Below are 23165 nucleotides of genomic sequence, written 5' to 3'. Positions count from 1 at the left end.
CTCCTTGACACAGTTTCATAACTTTTAAAAATATGCCTCTTCCTTCCATTTAATTGAAAAAACAAATTCACACCACAGAGTATAGCAATCCGTTAAAAGCTAATTCTGCAAAATAATTTGATGTATAACATTGTCTTTCTTAAATTTGAATTCATTATACTGTGCAAAATAAAATGACCCCCCAAAAGTGTACTGTTTTGTTAAAGTGGCATACTTTCATCTTGACCAATTCTAAATCATAACCACATGTAGATATATTCAATAAATGTTTCTGTCATTTAATTTTGAGTTAGACTTTCTGATTAGCTTTGGTGCACTAATTTATTGCTTTCTTTATTCAGCACTTATTTTAGAGGAGATTGCAATTGACTGTCATAATAAGGAAACTGAACAGAGGCTGCTTCAAGAAGCTCATGATTTGCACCTGTCTTCACTCCAGCTCGCTAAAAAAGCTTTTGGGGAATTTAATGTACAGACGGCAAAACACTATGGAAACCTTGGAAGACTTTATCAGTCCATGAGAAAATTTAAGGTAGAAACATGTTTTACTGTGTTTTTCTCTCTCTTAATAATCTTAAATAATAAAGTAAAATCTTAAATAATAAATACATCTTCAGTAATCTTAAATAATAAAGTATACATTCATTATATTCCTACCTTATTCCATGAAAAAATTGTGAAAATAGCTAGTATAAAACAACATAGTCAGAATATAAATAAAATTAGGAAGTCAGGACCATGGAAAAATAGGAACTATGTCAAACCAAAAAAGGCTAATATGATTGTTAGATTTCAAACATAATTTTTAGGCCAGGCACGGTGGCTCACACCTGTAATCCTAGCACTCTGGGAGGCTGAGGTGGGAGGATAGCTTGAGCTCAGGAGTTCAAGACCAGTCTGAATAAGAGCGAGACCCCATCTCTACTAAAAATAGAAAAATTAGGTGGGCGTGATGGCATGCACCAGTAATCCCAACTATTCGGGTGGCTGAGGCACGAGGATCGCTTGAGCCCAGGAGTTTGAGGTTGCTGTGAGCTAGACTGATGCCACGGCACTCCACTCAGGTGTCAGAGCAGTACTCCATCTTAAAAAAAAAAAAACCTACACAATTTTTAGCTTAAGTATGTGTAGCTCTTAGCAGAATGCCTGGCATGTAGTTGGTATACAAGAAATGTGAGATATTACAAGTATTATAATATTAATTATAGCAATAAAAATTACTGACTTTAATTCCCTTTTTAGAATTTTTGATTATAAATTCTTAATATTCTTCATTTTTGGATCACAGTAAGGAAAGAGTGAGAGGTCTGCCTAAGATGTTCATTTTTACCTGAAAATGAATCTGTATATTCCTCAATTAGCCTGAATTTAGTTTGTTGGAGAAAAATTGTCAAAACTCCAAAAAATAAAATGAATTGTGTACCTGTGTAAATTAACATATTATGTAATGGAGCTTCTTAACAAGGTTCAATTAAATTTTGGACTGTATTAACTAAAAGAAATAATTATTTTAGGATGTTTTGTTAATTTCTTGTAAATGTCTTCTAACAATTTTGTATTACCAAGATAAGTTTTCACTTGTCACTTTTGGCAAAGAATACTATTACTATTGTCAGCTTATATGCAGTTTCCAAAAACCAGTAATGCTTCCCATAGGCAGCTCTTGGAATAACATAGTATGATTTTTGATCTGATTACCTTATGGCATTCTTAAGATGTCCTCGGCATTTAGAAGAATCTTGCTCATTGAGTAAGAACTGTTGAGATAAGAAAAAAGTATAATATAAGGCCGGGCACAGTGGCTCACGCCTGTAATCCTAGCACTCTGGGAGGCCGAGGCTGGAGGATCGCTTGAGCTCAGGAGTTCTAGACCAGTCTGAGCAAGAGCGATGCCCCATCTCTACTAAAAATAGAAATAATTAGCCAGGAACTACTAAAAATAGAAAAAATTAGCTGGGTGTTGTGGAGCTCCACTTTAGTCCCAGCTACTCAGGAGGCTGAGGCAAGAGGATTGCTTGAGCCCAGGGGCTTTGAGGTTGCTATGAGCCAGGCTGATGCCATGGCACTCTAGCCCAGGCAACAGAGCAAGACTCTGTCTCAAAAAAAAAAAAAAAAAAGGAAAAGAAAAGAAAAAGAAGTATAATTTAATGATTGATTTGGCATAATTGTCTTTCAGGAAGCTGAAGAAATGCACATCAAAGCAATTCAGATTAAAGAGCAACTTCTCGGTCAAGAAGATTATGAAGTAGCCCTTTCAGTGGGACATCTGGCTTCTTTATATAATTATGACATGAATCAGTATGAAAATGCTGAGAGACTTTATTTGCGATCTATAGCTATTGGTATGTTACCTTTCAGTTTTCTTTAGTCAGTTGATTGGAGATCAACATGTCTTACATGTTGTATAAGGGAAATGTATTACTAGGACTTAAATAGGTTTAAAGCTGCTAAGGATATTCAGTAACCACCCAAAAATCATCTGGAACCTTTTGCTTTTTTGATGTTGAAGTCAGTAGTAAGAGGTGTGACAGTAGAGAGTCAAGGGTAGGCGAAAGTAGTTATTTTAAACTATTTGTGCAATTACTACCCCCTTTTCCCTCCCCCTCCTTTCTCCTGTCAGACTTCAACATCATAGATCAGGTTTACATGCTTTTGAACTTGATGTAGATGAAATCATACAATGTATATTTTTATGTGTCTGGCTTCTTTTGGTGAACATTAATTGTAAAATCCGTGATGTTGCCTATCACTGTCACTTGTTCCTCTCCAGTGCTGTCTATTGGATTAATATATCATTATTTATCCAGTCCACTGTTAGTGAACATTTAGAACTTTGGGGTTATTTCCATTTCATAGCTATTACAAAAGAAGGTGCTGTGGCCATTATCTTATGAAGGCCTGTTAAAACTCTTGCCCATTTTTACATTGAATTGTCTTGTCATTTTCTTATTGACTTAGAGAAGTTCTTTATATACTATGAATATGACAAGCCCTTTGTTGGTTACATGTGTTGCAGATATCTTCTCTTCTTCTACTGCTTGTTTTCTAATGGTGCCTCTTTAAAAATAGTAGTTCTTAATTTTTTTTTTTTTTTTTTTGAGACAGGGTCTTGCTCTGTGACCCAGGCTAGAGTGCAGTGGCCTCATCATAGCTCACTGAAACCTCAAACTCCTGGGTTCAAGCGAGCCTCCTGCCTCAGCCTCCTAAGTGTCTGGGACAACAGGCGCACACCACCACGCCCAGCTAATTTTTGTTTTATTTTTGGTAGAGAAGAGGTCTCGCTTTTGCTCAGGCTGGTCTCGAACTCCTGAGCTCAAGCGATCCTCCTGCCTCGGCCTCCCAGAGTGCTAGGATTACAGGCTGGAGCCACCAGGCCTGGCCTAGTTCTTAATTTGATGTATTTAACTGCATCAGCATTTTGTTTTGTGATTAGAACTCTTTGTATTCCATATTGACTGCCACACTAGAAAAAAAATTTTTTCCTTGGGGCCACAGTGTTTTATTATAAAAATAGAATAAAAACTTTGAAAATAAAACGATCCTTTCTAATTTAATGAAAAATTTATTTTTGTATTGTTTTCCGTGCATGAGTTATATGCAACTTAAAAAATAGTTCTTTAGGCTCCCAAGGTGAGGAGACATGTGAGTTATATATGCTTCACAAGGCCTGGGGCTCAAAACTAGTGTGAGTTAAATAGAACTCACATGGCAATTAATGTGTTAAGAAATCTGGCTGGATGTGGTGGCTCAGGCCTGGAATCCCAACACTTTGGGAGGCTAAGACGGGAGGATGACTTGAGGCCAGAAGTTCAAGACCAGCCTGGGCAACATAGCGAGACCCTGTCTCTACAAAAAATCTAAAAATTAGCCAGGTGTGGTAGTGCATGCTTGTAGTCTCAGCTACTCAGGAGGCTAAGGTGGAAGGATCACTTAAGCCCAGGAATTCGAGGTGGTAGTGAGCTTGGGCCACTGCACTACAGCCTGGGCAAAAGAAAAAGAAAGAAAAATCTTTTCCTATCCCAAAGTCGTGAAGATATTCTTCTAGAAGATTGTCTTCTGGAAATTTGGTTTAAGCCATTGACATCTAGATCTACAATCCCAAAATTGATTTTTGTTACTGTGTGAGGTAGGGATCGAATTTTATTTTTTTTCGTATAGATACACAGTTGACCCAGGACCATTTCATGAAAACACTGCCCTTTTCCCCATGCTGTGCTATCTTTGTCATAAGTCATGTATCATATATATGTGGATTCCCTGTTATCCCTAATATATTGACTTATTTGCTCAATCCAAAATGCATGATGAAGTAGTTTCAAAATTACTAACACATACTATGCAAAACAAACCTACTTACAGCTCAATATTTGTTCATAATTTTGTTTTTAGCCTGAAGGTAATACATATTTAGAACACTGTGTTCAAAAGTTGCTGAGTTTATTTAAACCCCGCTCCTTAAGTGTGGTTATGTTGCTTATTTGAAAAACAATTAGGTTCATTTGTTAATGTAGTGTTACATTTTGCCCCCCTCCATCTTTGTTTATTTTGTTAATTTTTTTGAGTATGTATAATTAATGTTCTGCAGTCAGATCTATTATGAAAGGTATGCTCAGGGATGTGTCATTTTCCCTAATTTTTTCTACCCAGTGCCCAACCACCCATTATGGGTAACCAATCTCATTGGTTTATCCTTTCTTTGTTTCTGTTTGCATAAATGAATAGATAAACAAGTATTTTCTTATTCTCCCTTTCTTACATAAAAAGTAGCATACTATAGATATTCTTTTATACTTTGCATTTTTTAACTTAACATTATACCGTATGAATCACTCCATAACAGTTTGTAGAGAGCCTAGAGTTTCCTTCTCAGTTTACAGCTGCATAGTGTGCCATTGAGTGAGTATGCCACGGTTGATGGAACCATTCTCCTGTGTATTTTCGTTTGTTTCTATTAATTTGCAATTACAAACACTGCTGCAGTGAATAGTCTTGTGCATGTGTATTTTTCTGTTGGAGGTGCTGCCATTCTTCTTTACTTTGAGATCTCTTTAAATCAGTCCCTTCAAACCGTGAAATTTTAAATTCTGTTCTAGTGAGGCCAACTGCTTTTAGACAAGAGAAAATTAGCTATTTGTGGGACTGGTTGGAGGGGGGGTCACTGATGAAAGAATTGTATCTGTTCCTTTCAGGGGGATAAAACTAAGCCATCCTATCTAAAATATTAAAGTTGTGTTGTAGAAACTGCTTGTTATTTCATTATTTGAGCTTGCTTTTCTTTCTTTCTTTCTTTCTTTTTTTGGTTACTTTCAGGGAAGAAACTTTTTGGTGAAGGCTACAGTGGACTAGAATATGATTATCGAGGCCTCATTAAACTTTACAACTCCGTTGGAAATTATGAGAAAGTGTTCGAATATCACAATGTTCTGTCTAACTGGAACCGGTTGCGAGATCGGCAGTATTCAGTCACCGACGCTCTTGAGGACGTCAACACCAGCCCCCAGTCCACTGAAGAAGTGGTGCAGTCCTTCCTGATTTCTCAGCATGTCGAGGGACCGAGCTGCTGAGGGAGGACCTCAGTTAACCAATTACCTTTTCCCAGATTCCAGGGAATTCATACTGTGAAATCAAAACCATGTTGTTTTTGGGGGCTGGAATTTGCATTGAAACACTGGTCCAGTCCATTGAAGACCCCATTTTGGGTGATCCCTAACTTGCAGAGTGTCTGTAGGAATAAGCATATATTCAGTTATATTCAGCATGAACCGCATGTATAAGTAGTCTGGCCCACATTTTCAACCTAGTAGAACAAACAACAAGAAGTCTTTTTTTCTTTTTAAAAAATAATTCATTTTGCAGAAAGCCTGAAAGAAAAAAAAGAATCCCTAAATAAAATTATTTAAGAGTTTAAAAGAGTTGCATTCTTATTATGTAAGGATGATTTTAACAACTTTTTAACTTATAATTCTTCCATGTGGAGGTATTCAATACTGTATTATAAAGAAATTTTATGGGGAAATCTTTATATGCAGTATATAAAAGTTAACACAAGTACTAATTAAAGAGGGACATCCTGACTTAGGTTTGGCTACCTTACCCAGAGACGTGGATACAACCACTCTCCAGAGCTCTATTACAAGGGAAGGACTGTCAGATTCATCTGAACTGGACCAGTGTTGATCTGTAAGTAATAGAAAATCTGATAGACCAGCAGTTTTAACCATTTTCTTTTTTTTTGGTACAACAATGCAAGATGCTCTGATAGCATTTGCTAATAGGACCAGGAGGATCTAACAAGGACCAGCCTAATGTAGAAGGTGGTTATTTGGACCAGAGGCTTTAGATTATTATTTTAGGCCCTGCATATACTTTTATCAGTAGAATGATTTCATTTAGATGTATAATGAAAAGTGATAATGCAAAAATTATATTCATATAATAGATAACCAAACTAGGGAAATTGGCAATTTCAATGGCATACCTTTAGTCAAGGTACACAGATGGCAATGCCATGGCAATTCTATAAATACTGCAGCCATCCCTCTCATTTTAAATGTTGCCCTGATAATCAGTGAAGTTAACAAGTATTTGGCTGAGAGTCATGAAATAGCTCATGTTCACATGGGAATTTTCAGTTACTGTATGGTTTGTGGGGATTAATGGCAGATGAATGCTAAAAAGTAAGTTTTAGAAAATCCTTCATTTTTATGGTAAATAATAGTACAACTGGGTCGTTTTATTTGAAATTCAGGAGTCAAATAGAAAAATCCCCTAATGATATGTCTATTTCACTATTTTGTCTTTTTGTTTGTTGAGTATTTTATTTTATTTTATTTTTTAAAGCCAGTCAGGTTATTTGAAGTTGAGGTAATATTCAAATTTGAGAATTTGTGACGTGTAGCCATCCCAGAAACAAAAAGGTCTTTTGCTGTTACCTCAATTCTTACTATAGTGGCCCAGCTAATGCCTCTATAGTCAAGAATCTGGGTTTCCCCCCTATTTTCAGGGGTTCATGACTTGGCTGTTAAAGATGTTGCTCCTGGCTAATGCTCGGAGTAGTCTGTGGGTGAGTGGATGTGTGTTGAATTTTGGTTTTCTTTTAACATGCATGTTGGGTGGGAGGGGAAAAAATCAAACTGTCTGCCACATTCAGTACAGAACAATTACTTGGAGATTTCAAATTTTATTTTAAGCACTTTTTTGAACTTTCCTACTAAAAACTTGTTTCAAACTGTTATTTGCAGTCTTGTGAGCCAAGTCCCCAGGAGGAAATTGACTAGGGGGTGTACCTAAAGAGATGGAGCAAACCCACATCCTATGATGATAGAAAGTATGTGATTTAGAAACCTGGGTTTATCCCTCAAATTGCATTATTTTCTTTTTAAATTTTGGGAAAAGTTGGCACAAACCTGCAGTTTGCCAAGGTGGTCTCCTTCCTAGTTAATTGCAATTTAATGCTGAGAGGCTACTCTTTATCAGTTACCAAATAGTCTGTGTGACCAAGGACTAACATTTTTTAAGTTACTCAGCTCTATCCTCATGGGCCTATATATTTAATACCTCCAAAGATATTTTCAGGTTAGGCTTTGTATACTTATTGGTTATTTAGAATCCAGTGGTATGTTTGTGGTATAGGAATGTCATGGTAAATTGTTTTTCAATAAATACTTTGAAACATGTTTCCATATGAAGTTTTTTCCCCCCAATCAACCTGTATTTTTTGGTTTTGTGCACGTACAGCATTTCCTAGGATAAAATCAAGCAAATGACTTACAGCCTCATCCTCCCTAACTCAGTTTGAACTCAGCTCACATTCAGTGATGAAGCAACATGGTATTTAGAAGCCTAGGATCACAGGGTGATATTCAGTGGCAGCCAGTTTTTTTTTTAAACATCATATTGGCAGTTTCTCCTTATCACTACTGCCTTAATGTAGTTTTCTGTAAATCCATACATTTTGATTTAAAGCATATACTCTAGCTTAAGAAAACAGATTTGCCATTTTCTGTTAGGTATATGACTTAATATGCTATTATTTGTGGTTCTGATGAATAATACCATAATTTTAAGTGTAGGATTTACCCTTTCGGTAGGGATGTTTAGGATAAGCTAGAGAGATGAATGTCACCATGATTTATTGGGTTAAAAAAATTTTGAAGAAAAGAATAAAATTTACCTCTCAATAACAGCTTGCACAAACTTTTTACATATGGTGGGGTTGTGTATAAGGAAACCCTGGCCAACTTAAAAGATTTTTCTGGAAGTTCAGCGAAATAATGTTAAATTAGGGGTCTCTTGGTCTCAACCTTCTTTGATTTTTCTTTTCTTCTACCCAGTCTTTTTCCTAAAGTTTGGTGCTACTCAAGTTGGGTGCATCGGGGAGCTCTGTTAACACTTGCATGTGTCACACAGGTGGCTGTTCACGCCTGCACTCAGTTTAATAGAGCCAATTTGGTTTTTTAGAGCATAACTTTTATGGGTCCTCAAAGCTGACTTTGCCCAAAGGATTGGGACCCTTACTACCATTAAATCTCTATCTCTGCTTGGTTAAAAAATGAACTCACTATTGCTTTGTAGTAATGCCTGCCCAGGTATTCTTTCATTTGTGAAAATTAAGGATTTTTTAGAAAAGCCTTTGTTCATAGCCTGTTAGGAAGAGTTCATAATTTTGTGAAAATAAAGTACAGAGGCTGCAATCTTACAAATAATGAGGGGAACATTTGGCTGCTCCTTATAGTACACACAGAAAGCTGAACAGCAAACACATGCCTAAAACATGATTGATGCTTTTGGCCAGAACTTTGCAAATTGAAGGAATGATTTGCTAAGTAGCAAATATTGTTAATTGCCACTTGTTTTTTATGTTTTCCCTAGAATTGGTAGCCTTGCTGCTTCTAAACTTCTTTTTCTGTATGGCAGTTACTACTGGAAAAATGCTAATTTATAAGTACAAATTTTTTTAAAGAGTTGTATTTTTGCTTTAAAAATTAATGTCTATTTCACCTCTTGGCTTTGGAGGACCTCAATTGCCAGGAAATTTTTTTTTTTTTTCTAATAATGACATTTGGATTAATCTCCAGCTTGAACACTAGTACTTCTTTTGTCCACAAATCTCAGGAATGTTTTAGGCAGAAAACTGGTTTTACCCTGTTGATCTGAAGGAGTGTGCTTTAGGATTTATTAAATAATACTATTCTTTAATTGCAATCCTAGGTATCTATAGCATGAGTGGCCTTAGTGAGTTTGTTGAAGTGCACATGTTTTTCAAAAGTAAAATTTAAGATTAAAATATATGCTATATATAGATATCTAGAAAACTTGGTTTGTGGTGCACAGTTAAGTGTTGGATCACTAAATAACCGTTGCAGGTACCATTTGTGTAATATTACTCATTTCTGTATATTCCTTTTATAGGAAAATACGTTGCCATGGTAACTAAAACTTTTCAATTTAGTTCTACTTTTATGATGTGAATGAATGCTACATTTTATTAAATATTACCAGGTCAGTACTATTTTTATACTTTATTAAGCAACAGGGGATTTTAGTTTAATAGGCTCAAAATAAAAAGCTCTTAATGGAACAATTGAAAGCAAATTACTAACAATCTTTACGTGAAAATCCCCACTAATAGTGCCACAGTAATTTCTATAGAAATATCTAAGGTCATTAAATAGATTTTTGAAGACAGTTCTTCATTGTGTCTGAATGACCTTTCATATCATTCTCACCAACTTGTAGTGCCCACCATTATTTGTAACTATTAAACCATACTAAGTATGTTTGTAACCAGCATTGTGATATATTCTGTACTTGTATTGCTAAAAACGAATTATTGACCTAATAAATATAGTGTTCCTGCATTCATAGTGTATCTGTTTCCAATTTAGTTCTGATTGCTTTTGGTTGGGATTTGGGATTATTTAAACTTTGCAGACTGTTTGTGTGAGACAAACTGTTGGAACTAGTACAAAAGTGCTTTTGTTCAAGAAAATTAGGATGTGTGGCTGGGCACGGTGGCTTATGCCTGTAATCATAGCACTTTGGCAGGCCCAAGCAGGAGGATTGCTTGAGTCCAGGAGTTCAAGACCAACCTGAGCAAGAGAGAGACCCCGTCTCTACGAAAAATAGAAAAATTAGCAGGGTGTGGTGGTGTGCACCTGTAGTCCCAGCTACTCAGGAGGCTGAGGCAGGAGGATCTCTTGAGCTCAAGAGTTTGAGGTTGCAGTGAGCTATGATGAGGCCACTGCACTCTAGCCCAGGCTACAGAACAAGTTCCTGTCTCAAAAAAAAAAAAAAAAAACATCGGAAAAGACAAAGCACTACATTAACGCAAGGGGATTTTTTAAGTCTTTACAAAAGTAACTAGAGCATTCTTTTTAGCATCTTCTTACTGTAAAAGGCTGAAGATGGGTGGTTAGAGACCCAGTAAAGTTCTGCTGGGAATAGTGGAGAAAATCCTAGTTTGGGTTTTGGCTCCAGCTCTGTCTCTGAACTGTAGGATTCTGAGTTATATCATTATAGCCCTCTTTGTGTTTTATTTCTTCACATGAATGAACGGGTCAAATTAGGTCTTTTAAAAACTCCACCATGAAACAGCATAAATCTTAATAAGCACTGAAAAAAAGAGTTACAGGAAACGAAGTCATATTTTAAAACATAACAAAAATATTTTAGACAAAATCCCACCTTCAGTTGTAATAGTCAGCACCAGCTTCATTGCCTGCCACCTTCGGCAATACTGAATTTTTAAATCTCCGCGACTTTGAATCTTTGAATATGCTGTTTACTCTTCTATATCGAATGCCATGTCCTGGGTAAAGTCCTACTTATCTATACAGCTCAAATGTCAAGGGAAGTTTGAGTTGCCACTAGGTACTAATACAACATTTTTTTTTTTTTTTTTTTTTTTTTGAGACAACGTCTCACTGTGTTGCCCGGGCTAGAGTGCCGTGGCGTCATCCTAGCTCACAGCAACCTCAAACTCCTGGGCTCAAGTGATCCTTCTGCCTCAGCCTCCCGAGTAGCTGGGACTACAGGCATGCGCTACCATGCCCGGCTAATTTTTTCTATGTATTTTTAGTTGTCTGATTAATTTCTTTGTATTTTTGGTAGAGATGGGGTCTCGCTCTTGCTCAGGCTGGTTTCGAACTCCTGAGCTCAAACAATCCGCCCGCCTCGGCCTCCCAGAGAGCTAGGATTACAGGCGTGAGCCACCGCGCCTGGCCCTAACACAACACTTTATTCAAAGCTTTGTTAAAGCAATTACCATTACAGCCATGTAACTTACTAGTATGGAGACTGTTTCCAGTTTGTAAACTTTGCTTATTTGTGCATTTATTCAACAAGGTTAATGCAGTATTCACCCTGTGACATATTATTCTCCCAGTTATTTTAAACACCTTTATTTGTCTATCTATATATTTATCTATTTGTTTGTTTCTTTGAGACAGGGTGGAGTGCACTGGCAACATGGCTCACTGTAACCTCGAACTCCTGGGCTCTAGCAACCCTCCTGCCTCAACCTCCCGAGTAGTTGAGGGTACAAGCATGAGTCACCACACCTGGCTAGTTTTTCTTATTTTCTGTAGAGACAGGGTCTCGCAATGTTGCCCAGGCTAGTCTTGAACTCCTGGCCTCAAGCAATCCTCCTTTCTCAGCCTCCCAAAGTGCTGAGATTACAGGCATGAGCCACCATGCCGGGCCTGAGTATAATTAATATTAGTGAATTGTACACTTAAAAATAGTTAAGATGGTAAATTTTATGTGTATTTTATCACAGTTTTTTAAAAATCAAGACAAAGGCTTTTAATTTGCATAAGCAGTTAAGTATGATGCATAGTTTGGAAAAAATCTGTGGTCACTTCCAGACAGTGCTTTGATAAATATCTAGTGTGATTTATTTCTGAATTAGAACTTTGACGTAACATGTCAAAGTTGGTTTGCATTTAAATTCCTTCTCAGTACAGAATCAGGCTTTGTTTTTCACTCTTGCTGCTATTTAAATAGTTTCGGTATTTTTCTTTCCTATTACTTAGTGACTGGTTATTTCTCTTTATGATGCTAAGAATGACCCACATGTTGCCTACTGTTTAACTGGACCATGAGATTTTTAATACCATTGTCTATTTTTCATTTCTAAAAGTTGGTTCTTTTTTGAATTTGTTTACTCTTTTCCTATCACATTCTATTTTGTTATTGTAGTTTTGTTTGTTTGTTTGTTTTGAGACAGGGTCTCACTGTCTCCCAGGCTAGAGTGCAGTGGCATCGTCATAGCTCACTGCAACCTCAAACTCCAGGGCTTGAGCGATCCTCCTGCCACAGCCTCCCAAGTAGCTGGGACTACAGGCACACACCACCATGCCCAGCTAATTTTTCTATTTTATAGAGACAGAGTCTCACTCTTTCTCAGGCTGGTCTCGAACTCTTGGCCTCAAGTGATCCTCCCATCTCAGCCTACCAGAGTGCTAGGATTACAGGTGTGAGCCACAGTGTCCGACTTTCTTTTTCTTTTTCATTAAATCCCAACCCTACATGGACAGACCCATGGACCAGAACAGAAGGTTCAGAAATAGACCCAAATAAGGAATTTAATATATAATAAGGGTGGCATTTCAAATAAGTGCAGAAAAGATGGATTTTTCCCCAATACGATAAAGCCTATAAATACACTCCCATATATGCAAGAACAACTGTTGAGCTAGCAAAAAAATATATATATATATTGATTCCTACATACAACTTAAACCAAAATAAATGTCCAGTTAATGATTTAAATGTAAAGACAAACCTGAAGATTGCTAGAAAGAAACAGGAGAATTTTAAATATTAGAACTCTGATTAGGGAAGGCCTTTCAAAGTCAAAAAACCATAAAAGAGTGATTATTTACATAAAAATAGAAAATGTCTGCATGTAAAAACAAGAAGACAGTATAAAGTCAGAAGACGGGGAGCACTGTGTGTAGAGTCAGGAGGCCTGGCCAGTCATCATCTCAACTCAGCTGTTCCAGGCCCTAACCCCCTGTTTTCTTCTCTGTAGTTTCCTTCACAAGTTTGACGGGAAAATTCAATGAGAATGGATGCAAAACACTTTGCCATCCCTCCTGGGTTACATGCATTTGTGATACTGTTGCTATAAAAAGCAAACTGTGGGTGACTCCTGGCAGACTGGGATTGGAGTGGGTCAGGCAATGTTCAGTCATTATGTTTGTGGTTAGGAGCCTCTTCTCTTTAGAACTTTAGGGAAAGTGCCCCTTATTTTCTTGGAGACAGACTCTTCTTGGAGGGCTGTCTGGTCTGGCCATTTTATCCAGGGCAAGCCTTACCCATAAGGCAACGTAGGCCAAGGTATGATTTGGGGATTCCCACCAAGCCTCCCTACTTTCCAGAAGCTTCCTCCAACCACCTGTTTCTGGTGTCCCCAAGTCTTGAGGCCCAAGTCCACCATTATAGAGTCATACTTTGGACAAAGATAACTAAGAAAATAAAATCCTAGAAGTAATACATTTAGTCTTGTGGGTTATTTATATTTTGTGAGAAATGAGTGTGTTGACCAAGAGTAGGTGGTAGGTGGATCATATGTCATTGGTGTATGGGAAGTGTGCTGGCCTGGGGGACCTCAGGTTTGAGTTCTAGTTCAGACCTGTATGACCCTGGAGAAGTTACTTTTCTTCTTGGTCCTCTGTTTTCCCCTCTGAACTAGGAAGTGGTTATTCAAAATCCTCTCTTTTGAGGCCGGGCAAGGCGGCTCACACCTGTAATCCTAGCACTTTGGGAGGCCAAGCCAGGCAGGATCGCTTGAGGTCAGGAGTTTGAGATCAACCTGAGCAAGGGCAAGACCCCATCTCTAAAAAAAATGGAAAAATCAGCCGGGCGTGGTGGTGCGAGCCTGTAGTCCCAGCTATTCAGGAGGCTGAGGCAGGAAATGGCTTGAGCCCAGAAGTTTGAGGTTTCTGTGAGCTATGAGGACTCCACTTCACTCTAGCTGGGGCAACAGAGGAAGACCCTGTCTCAAAAAAAAAAAAAATTATCTCTTTTGGTTCATTCATTCAATGAAAATTTGTTAAGTATCTACTATGTACTGGGTATATTGTAATTGCTTGGGATACGGCAATAACAAGACAGACAAAAATCTCCGCCCTTGTGGAATTTACATTCTAAGGGAAGAAGACAAACAGCAAAGATAATCATTAAATAAATTATATGGTATTTGAGGGGTCTAAGTGCTTCAGGAAAACAAAAACACAAGAGTATTCAGAGTGTGTGGGGGGGGGGTTGCAATTTTAAACAAGGGGACAAACTGGGCCACATAGAAGAGGTGACATTTGAATAAAGATTTGAAGGCAATGAAGGAGTTAGCCTTCATGGATATGTTGGGGAAGGGCATTCCAGATGGAGGAAACAGCCAGTGAAAAGGCCCTGTGGCAGTAGTGTGCTTGGCAAGTATGAGAAAAGTAATGACAAATACTCTGTGAAACGAAGAGCTGTTGGAGGGTTTTGAGCAGAGCAATAATGCATGAACTGCTTTTTGGAATTCTAAGATCCTACTGAATTTGAGGAAAGAGTTAAGAGGACTCCAAAACCAAGCCTCACCTTTTGCCCGTTTTGCCTTCGGACCTCCCGACTGTTCTCAAGGATGACACGAGGCTTCCCCAGCCCCCTTCTCTCCGTCTTCAACTTTGCACGCGCACTGCACTGGTTGCAAGAGCAAGGCTGTAGTGCCCCACAACTCCTCTAGGTGGCAGTGCTGCCCCGCATACCGGGCACACCTCTCTTTTGGACAGCTCCCAAACAGCCGCATTTCACTGTCAGTGAAATCTCTCAGGAGTAGACAAAATTGGAGAGCCCCTATCATTGTGGACACGCTCCAGCCAGCCTGCCCTTCCCTCTGAAACGCTCCCTGCTTTGTCAAAGCTGTCAGGGAGCAGCCAAGCGAGGCTGACCCCAGGCCTGTGCCTCACCAGTCTCATCTTGCCCCTTCCAGGAGGCGATGGCTGTTAGGAAAGAGATGCGCTGCTTCCCATCCCTTTTTCCACACCATTTTGCTTCCCTGTGCCTGTTCTTCAAGACTACGCTGATGCTCATTTTAACATTTTAAGTCTATGATGATATCCACTCCTGAATACAAACTGAAGGAGGGGAGGAGAAAGAGTCGCACACCTTTGCCCTGGTCCTCCCTGCTCCAGGGCAGCACTGGGCCCCATATGCTGCTGCCTCAGGCAGAACCCTGATTAACCTGGCTGCTGTGCTTCTGGGAATGATTGGACCCGCTTCCCCTCCTGGGGTTGACTACCATCCGGTGTCTCTAGCCAGAACCAGTGCACCATCTCCACTTCCTCCTCCTCCCTCCCTCCCTTTTCTCAGCTCCCACATCTGTCACTAAAAACTGTCAATTTTACCTTATGTAATCTCACAAATTCACTACTCTCCCTTTTCTGCACACCCTCGTTGCCTTTGTGTACTCCAGGGGTAGCAAATTATAAAGGATACGAGGCTCGCGCAGGTGATCTAAATGAGCGAAATGGCCAGTGGGTAAGGCAATAGGGAGGGCTGAGCACTGTGGTGAACTGGAAAGTGCATCAGCGAAGCCCACGCAACTCCTCGGCCCCAGCGGGTTGTCATGTATGAATGAAGGCCCAAGTGTGGGCAGTTTTTACGAGAAGCCAGAAACCTGTTGTTTTTAATGTGAAATGTGCCAAGTTTTTTTTTAAGAGACAGAGTCTCGCTATGTCGTCCAGACTGGCATGCAGTGGCTATTCACGGGCACACTCATAGCTCCCTGCAGCCTCAAACTCCTGACCTCGAGGGATCCTCCCATCTCAGCCTCCTGAGTAGCTGGAGCTACTGATGTGCACCACCATGCCCAGCATGCCAAGTTTTTTAAATATTAGCAACTAATTTTTTCTTTAATGTTTTAAACAAGTACACCACCAGGGACAAACAAAACACACTGATGCTCTGATTTTAGCACACGGACTGAAATTTTTGACCACTGGCTTGAACCACCATCCCAGCTAAGACTGTCAGTGTTGTTTTGTCTGTGGTCCTTGCCTCCAGGCTCACAGTCACCAGAGTAGCTCCCCAGTACCCAAGTCACACCAGTTCATTCGCTGCTTGACGCCTCCCTTGTCACTGCCAGCCCCAAGTTACCCACAAAATGAAGTCCAGATGGTTTGGGCAAGCTGCCAGGCCTGTCGCTCTCTGCCTGACCCCAGGCACACTTCCTGCTCACCTGCGCTCCTCACCTGCGTGCTCCCCTGGCAACCACCCGGCTCCTTTGTTACCTCCCCGGAAGCTTCCCGGTCACCTGTATTCATCAGGTCTCTCTACTGTGTCTGTCTCCCCCACTAGACTGTGGTGGTCCTTGACACAAGTGACCACATTTTTCTCACTCATCCGTGCATACGTGGAGCACCTGCCACTTAGAAGGTAGCTGGCGAATATTTTCTAAACAAATAAAAGAAGGAATGATGACTGTTATCCAAGTAAAGTAGAAATGTCTTAAGGATGTTTATTTCCCACCCCATTTGTTCACAATTAAGGCCCGAGCATCCTTTCGCTAAGGACAATTTTCTTGTTTGCCCTCTCTAGTGCCCTCAGGTGCAGAGGGGTTGCCGACACCGAGTGCCCTGGAGCCAGGGTGACCTGGCCCTCTGCGCCAGCGGGTCTTCTTACGGACAGGTTTCTGGAGTTTCTGGGGATTCCTTAATCCTCTTTCTCTTGAGTTTTGGTTTTTGAGGAAGTTTCCTTAAAGAACCTGAAAAAGGGAAGGTCAGAGACAGTCTCCATGACATCAAAAACAGTAAGAGAATCTCAGTCTGTAACATCTGGGGGGTGAGGGGAGGAGAGAGGAAGAAAAACAAAGTCTTATCTTCTGACCTTTGTCACTCTTTACTCACAGAAACCCTGTGAGGTAGGGAGATGGCAACAGCCCCAGTTTTCAAATGAGGACTCTCACCTAGGGCCAGAGGAAGGAGGCGACCTGCCCAAAGCCTCACGGCAGGTCGGGGGCTGCCTGCATTAGGCGCAGCCAGCCAGGCCTGCAGAGGAACACCTGGGTCCACCTCAGGTCACCCTCCTTCCCCACCTTCACCTTCCCCAGCAGGAGCTGAGCAAGGACAGCTAACTGTGGCCCCAGAAGCCAGTTCCAGAAGAGCGAGGAGTGGACGGGGCAACATCTCTCTGCACCTGGGTGCACAGGAGAGGCCCTCATGGGTACCAGCCTTGGCTGGGGCCCCTCTCACTAAAGAGGCTCTGTCCCCTAACCCCACAGCTTCCATCCAGAAAGCCGGACACTGAGGTCACCGCAGAGGCCGAAGCTGCTGGGAAAGCCATTCCCAGCCCAGCTGTCTGGGCTCCCCACTCACTGGAGGAATAAATGCCTTCCTTCTCCCTGGGCCCCGCCCTCCCCTCATAGGGGTGTCCTGCTGTTGCTGCTTGCGCACTCTCGGTCACTTAGAAACTGTCTCTACTATGCTTCTAGTCGAATGGGAAAGTGCCTTTGTTTAAACATTAACTGAAAAACGCAGGAGTGAAAACTGTGTGTATTATGAGACCTCTGCTGGGGAGGATATACAGAACACTGAAGGAAACACACAAAAATGTTAATAGTGGTGGCCTGGGCGGGGGGCAGGGGGGTGTGATTTTCCTCTCCTTCTCTACGCTCATCTGTACGTTTTAAACTTTCTCTCATGAGCACACTGGTGGTGGGGAGTGGGGACTAAAAAGAGAAGAGAGTAGAGAAGGGGAAGGAGAGAAGGACAGGAAGAAAATTACAGGATGAAGAGAAGATGGAAAGGAAGGAAGAACATGTCAGGCTCACGGCAGTGGCTCCTGGCTGCTAGAGTCTGCTGCAGGGAGGCGCGCAGACACCATTCGCAAACCCTTCGCCCAGGCACTGCCCCACGCCAGTGGGCGTTACCTGTCTTGACATCGGCCTCGGCCTGGGATGTTGGCTCCTCCAGCAGGGAGGCCTCTTGACCTGGGGGCTGCATCTTGGACAGCCTCTGCTTCACGCCGCTGAGGTCGCTGTGCAGCCCCCAGGCGTTGCAGAGCTTGGGCAGACTGTCCTCCTGGCCGGCCAGCAAGGAACTGTCAGGTGTGTCCAAGGGAGAGAACGCCGCCTGCAGCAGGGCCGCAGTGTTGGGTGTAAATAAGAAAGAGGCCTGCATTCCGGAGTCCCAGCCCTGCACTTGTCAAGAAAGTGCTGAGATCTGGCTGCACCTCACACCTGCCCAGCCAAAAGGAGGGGGTGAGAAAGGACCGTGGGGACATTGAGACCACACTGCCTACTGTCACTTCTTGGGTTGTCCTTTGTTTTGTAATCATGTCCTCCATCTCTTTCTGGAATCGTAATGTCTTATTGGTTTGTAATGAAACAATGGTACGTGTTCTAAAGTCCTAACTTAGCAAAATTTAAATTGAGAGCCTGAAGATCGGTTTTGGAATTTTTCTGGCCAGTGAAATCCGGAAATCTAGAAATAGTACAGTGGCCGCTCCTCCTATTCAGAGGAGGAATCACTGAAGTGATGCAACCATTCACGTTCAGAGGAAGAAACAGAGATGCAGTGAGGGACAGGACTGGGTTAAAGCTGCACAGCAAGAGCAGCGGTGTGGGGTGTGGTTAGAGCAGGGCTTTCATCTGAGCCAGGCAGAGGTCAAATCCCGTCTCTTCCTTCCCACTTGCTGCGTGGCCTGGGACAAGTTGCTTGACTTCCCTGAATTTGGGATCTTCATTTACAAACTGTGGACAATAATCCTAATTACCATTTAGGGTTACTTTTGAAGATTACACGAGGGAACCTAAGGTGCCTGGCACAGAGAAGGCTTTTACAGCTGCTACCTATGATTATTATCAATATTTTGGACCAGTGGTTCTCAAAGGGTGCTGCACGTTCTTGAAATATTTTTGACCTCACAGACCCCCTGAAAAGTAGAGTCCATGTAAAGTGCAAGAGAGAGACCAGTGGAGTCTAATGAGACCTAGTGTGAAAAGTGCATTGACATGAACCTGAAAAGGCTGCATACTCTGTGATGTCAACTATATGACGTTCTGGGAAGGCACAACTATGGAGACAGTGAACCTGAGATCAGTAGTTGCCAGGGCCTCGGGGTGCGGGGTGGGGGCGGAGAGAGGGATGAACAGGTGGAGCACAGCGGGTTTTAGGGCAGTGCAACTCTTCTGTGTGATACTGTAATGGCGGACACATGCATCATACATTTGTCAAAACCTACAGAATGTACAACACAGAGTGAACCCTAATGTAAAATATGGACTTTAGCTCATCATAATGTATCAATGTTGTCTCATCAAGTATAACAAATGTACCACTCTAAAGCAAGATGCTAATAATTGGAGAAACAGGGAGGGGTGAGGAGTATATGGGAGCTCTGTACTTTCTACTCATTTTTTCCTGAAACCTAAAACTGCTAAAAAAAAAAAAAGTCTATTAATTTCAAAAAGTTCCTTGATACGGTTCAGATTCCACGTTGCAATTCAGAAACTGCCACTTGTTGAGTTTTGGTGTGGTATCAAAGAAAAATACCCACAATTACCTGGAAGCACCAATAATATGCTCCTCTCTTTTCCAACTGTATATCTGCGAGACTGGGTTTTCTTCGTGTACTTTAACCAAGTCGATATATTATGTCATAAGAGATTGACTTTGAAAGCAGATATGCGAATAAAGCCGACTTCTATCAAGCCAGACACTAAAGAGATTTGCAAAAATGTAAAACATGGCCACTCTTCTCACTTATTTGGATTTTTTTGGGAAAATATAGTTATTTTCCATAAAAATAATTATTTATGTTAACATGTAATGGGCTCCTTGTTTGATTTTCAAACCAATTAGCAAATACATGTTTTAACTTTTTCTTTAGCTTTGCTTTCTAATAGGACAAATATTAAGAGATATAACCCACATAAATGGTTTTGGGGTTCTCAATGATATTTAAGAGGGTGAACGTGTCCTAAAACCAAAATGTTTGAGAACCACTGTTTCTGGGCAAAGTCAGGCCAGGCTCTGTCGGCAGCCCCAGGAGACTTTGCCAAGCCGGCTGAGCCTCTCTGCCTGGCCTCACTGTCCTTGCCCCTGCTGACATCACGGTGTGGGTGTGGAGGGCGAATAAACACAGAGATGTGATGCTGAGCCTCTGCCCTCTTCAGCCCCGCGCTGTGCTGGGCGCAGGGGCAAAGCAGCGGCAGTGCAGTCTCAGGCAGTGAGCCCAGGCAAGGACCGGAGGGACACTGGGGGGTCTCAGAGGGCCGCTCAGCCCCAGGCCTTCCCCCCTCCCCCGGCCGCAGTCCAAGAACACACCAACCAACCCTCAGCCGGGCCCAGGAGGAGCTCTCCCCCGCCTCACCAGAAACTTGGCTGTCTGGTTGCTCTTGATGTACTTGTAGAGCCGGCGAAGCTGCTTGGCTTCCAGTTCTGAAAAGAGGGAGACGAATCGCCAGAGCATCCTGCGGGGGAGAGACCCACGGCTGAGGGGACGTGCATAGCCCTTCCTCCTCCAGCAATTGTCATGGGGACAGGACTTACCCAGGGAGAAACGGGCCATGTGCTTGGCTTGGGGTTGGGGGCACAAAGAAGCGGGGATTTGCTGGAACTTGAATATCCCGTCCTAGTGATGAGCGCCTGCACAGTGGCTGCTCAACCCGAGGTCATTCTCCTCAGGGTTCAGGACAGGTCTTTGGCCACTGCAGGTATAGCTGAGGTGCAGTCAGTGCTGCTAACGAGTGACTAAGGGGACCTAGTTCTCTCCACCCCTGCCACCCCCTCCAGGATCCTGATTCCTCCACACAAAGATGAAAGACTGGAGGATCTTGGCTAAGCTATGACCTTGAATGGAGAGGGGGTGGCCCAGGAGTGGGTATGGGGGAAGGGCAAGGAGGCTGCCCTACTTCCTCCAGTGTTTGATTTCCCAGGCTCGGCAGTAATGCTGCAGAAAGGTGTTGATGTGGTCCCCTAGGACCACAAGACTCTGCTTCATGTACTTTAGCTTCTTCTTCTGGGGAAGGTCCCTGGGCAAGTGCAACTTTCGCAGGAACTTCTTCAGCGGCCTTAGGTATTCTTTACACTGAGAAGGCAACAGGCGAGGTCAGGGGCCATGGGAGAAAAAAAGAGGCAGATGGGCAGGCCTCCAGCAGATTGGCCTGGCTGCAGCCTTTAGTGGCCCAGGAAGGGTTGTGTGTGTTTAGTGAGGCGGCTCCAGTGGACCTCTCACCCCACGTCCTTCCCAAGAGTGTGACAAGTGGGGCAATGAGTTGTGGGTCTGAGACCTGCCAATTCCTGACTCAGGTCTCCTGACTCATAGGGAACAGAGGACAGGGTTCCAGGCTGGCCTCTTACAATTTTGAAGGTGTCCTGGTCCAGGCCTTTGGCATGGCACACGAGTGAGTCTCCGGCGGGGATGGTGCTGGAGCTCCTTTCTAAGCAGGGCACATTTGTCACCTGGGAGGAGACAAAGGGAAGTCAGCTGGGGGCTTGAGCCACTGCTCCTGAGGGTAGCTCTGGGCAAGCACTACCCAAATGGCAGCCAGAGCCCTTCTCCATTGTCCCTGTGATCCTGTTCTTGACTCAGCACTGATGTGAGCGAGCCCTGGACAAAGAAACGCATCTCAGAGAATCTCTGCTTAGAAAATTTAGAATATTCTACCTATTTATTTTATAATAAACAGCACATATTATACCAGGTAACTTTGCAAAGCACTTGATAGACATTAACTCATTTTATCCTCCCACAAATCTTGTGAGGTTGGATATCATTATCCCTGGTTACAAATGAGAACACTGAGGCACCAAAAGGTTTACGTGACTCCTGGGGGCAATGAGCACAGGTTCAGTTACTCCTCATTCAGCAAACATGCATTGACTGCCTAAGTCCCAGGCCCATCTCTCTGCATCCCTACATTTGGCATCATGCCATGAAATCTAAGGGGCACTCAGAAAAAATGGGTGGGGGCGTTGATGAGAGAGAACCTTTTGAAAGCAAAAATCGGGCAAAGAGGGCTGGGCGTGGTGGCTCATGCCTGTTATCCTGGCACTCCGGGAGGCCGAGGCAGGAGGATCACTTGAGCCCAGGAGTTGGAGGCTGCAGTGAGCTGTGATGATAACGCCACTGCACTCCAGCCAGGACAACAGAGTGAGATTCTATCTCAAAAAAAAAAAGTGTGGCAAAGTGAGAAATAATACTAGAATTCAGATAATTCCAATCATTATTTCTAGTATTCCAATAATACCAGCCTTGGATTGACATGACTAGATTTGCACTTCACCATTCAAAGGCCTCTCTGAAAAGTAAGCATTAATTCCTGTCTGTGTTCAGGGGAACAAGGAAGGCCGGTGCCCAGACTGCTCCGAAAGAAAAGACCAGGGGAAAGGGAGGCAGGTGGGTGGACAGGAGATGGGACACAGGCTCCTCCAGGCCCCGGAGGGCACTCTGGCTGACCAATTCCCTGAACACAGCACACACACCACACAACCACACACACACACACATACACACACTTGAGACTTCATAACCAGCAATGAGATGTGACTCCTTCCCATCATCTTGCCAGGAATACAGGGCTTTGATAAACATCCGAATGAATTAACGTCCTCTTGGTCTTTAGGCTTCTTGCTAACTCATGTGCCCTACCATTTTTCCTTCTTCTCTTCTTCCTTGAATTTCATGTTCTCTGCTTTCCAAAACCAGCCGCTGAGTGACCCTCCTTCCCTCCGTCACATCCCCAGCCCCACTTCACCTTCTCTAGTGGTTTGTCCCCTTCACCCCCTTGCCCATCTGAGGCCTCCATCTCAACAGGTGTGCAGGTAGGCTCCAGGGTGGCACTCCTCACGTCCCCTCCGGCTTCTGACCTTCTGCTTCTGTGACCTGAGCTTTCAGGGAGTGGGCAGGTCGGCTCCAGAACTCGGAGCAAAACCATGGCAACTGCCAACACGGAGCCTAGCCCCCTCCCCCACCATGCCCTCGTTCCTAAGGGTGGCCACCAGCCATCTCCTCCAACTGGGAACTGGACTAGGGAACTGAGTAAGATGTGCCCGGGAGACCCAGGATTTTGGCCCTGGCAGCTGGCCAGGAGGGGCTGGCACCCCTTCTCCCAAGAGCACTGTCGGATGCTGTTGATTTGAACCCCGGGGAGCTCGTGAAGTGAGGTTCCTGCC

General features: G+C 42.7%; 2 protein-coding genes across 2 annotated transcripts in view; one reads left to right on the top strand and one right to left on the bottom strand.

The window, feature by feature from the left end:
• The window catches only part of APPBP2 (amyloid beta precursor protein (cytoplasmic tail) binding protein 2), a 107926-nt gene extending 100250 nt beyond the window's left edge, over positions 1–7676 (top strand). Inside the window, exons 10-12 of the mRNA XM_012648640.1 lie at positions 342–532; positions 2177–2342; positions 5311–7676. Of these exons, the coding sequence (XP_012504094.1) occupies positions 342–532; positions 2177–2342; positions 5311–5564 (611 nt within the window). The 3' untranslated portion in view covers positions 5565–7676. The remainder of the gene's footprint in view (positions 1–341; positions 533–2176; positions 2343–5310) is intronic.
• Positions 7677–16667: 8991 nt separating this feature from the next.
• Positions 16668–22813, bottom strand: LOC105813838 (chromosome unknown open reading frame, human C17orf64). Its single transcript, XM_012648639.1, has 6 exons — positions 22748–22813; positions 21351–21452; positions 20903–21078; positions 20362–20461; positions 17918–18119; positions 16668–16753 (listed from the first exon to the last, which is right to left on the bottom strand). The coding sequence occupies exons 1-6, from the start codon at positions 22796–22798 to the stop codon at positions 16668–16670; spliced, it is 717 nt and encodes a 238-aa protein (XP_012504093.1). The 5' UTR covers positions 22799–22813.
• Positions 22814–23165: the final 352 nt, after the last annotated feature.

This window comes from Propithecus coquereli, unplaced genomic scaffold, assembly GCF_000956105.1.
Source record: "Propithecus coquereli isolate 6110/MARCELLA unplaced genomic scaffold, Pcoq_1.0 Scaffold291, whole genome shotgun sequence".
Classification (NCBI taxonomy): Eukaryota; Metazoa; Chordata; class Mammalia; order Primates; family Indriidae; genus Propithecus; species Propithecus coquereli.
This window is presented reverse-complemented; position numbering and strand designations above follow the sequence as displayed.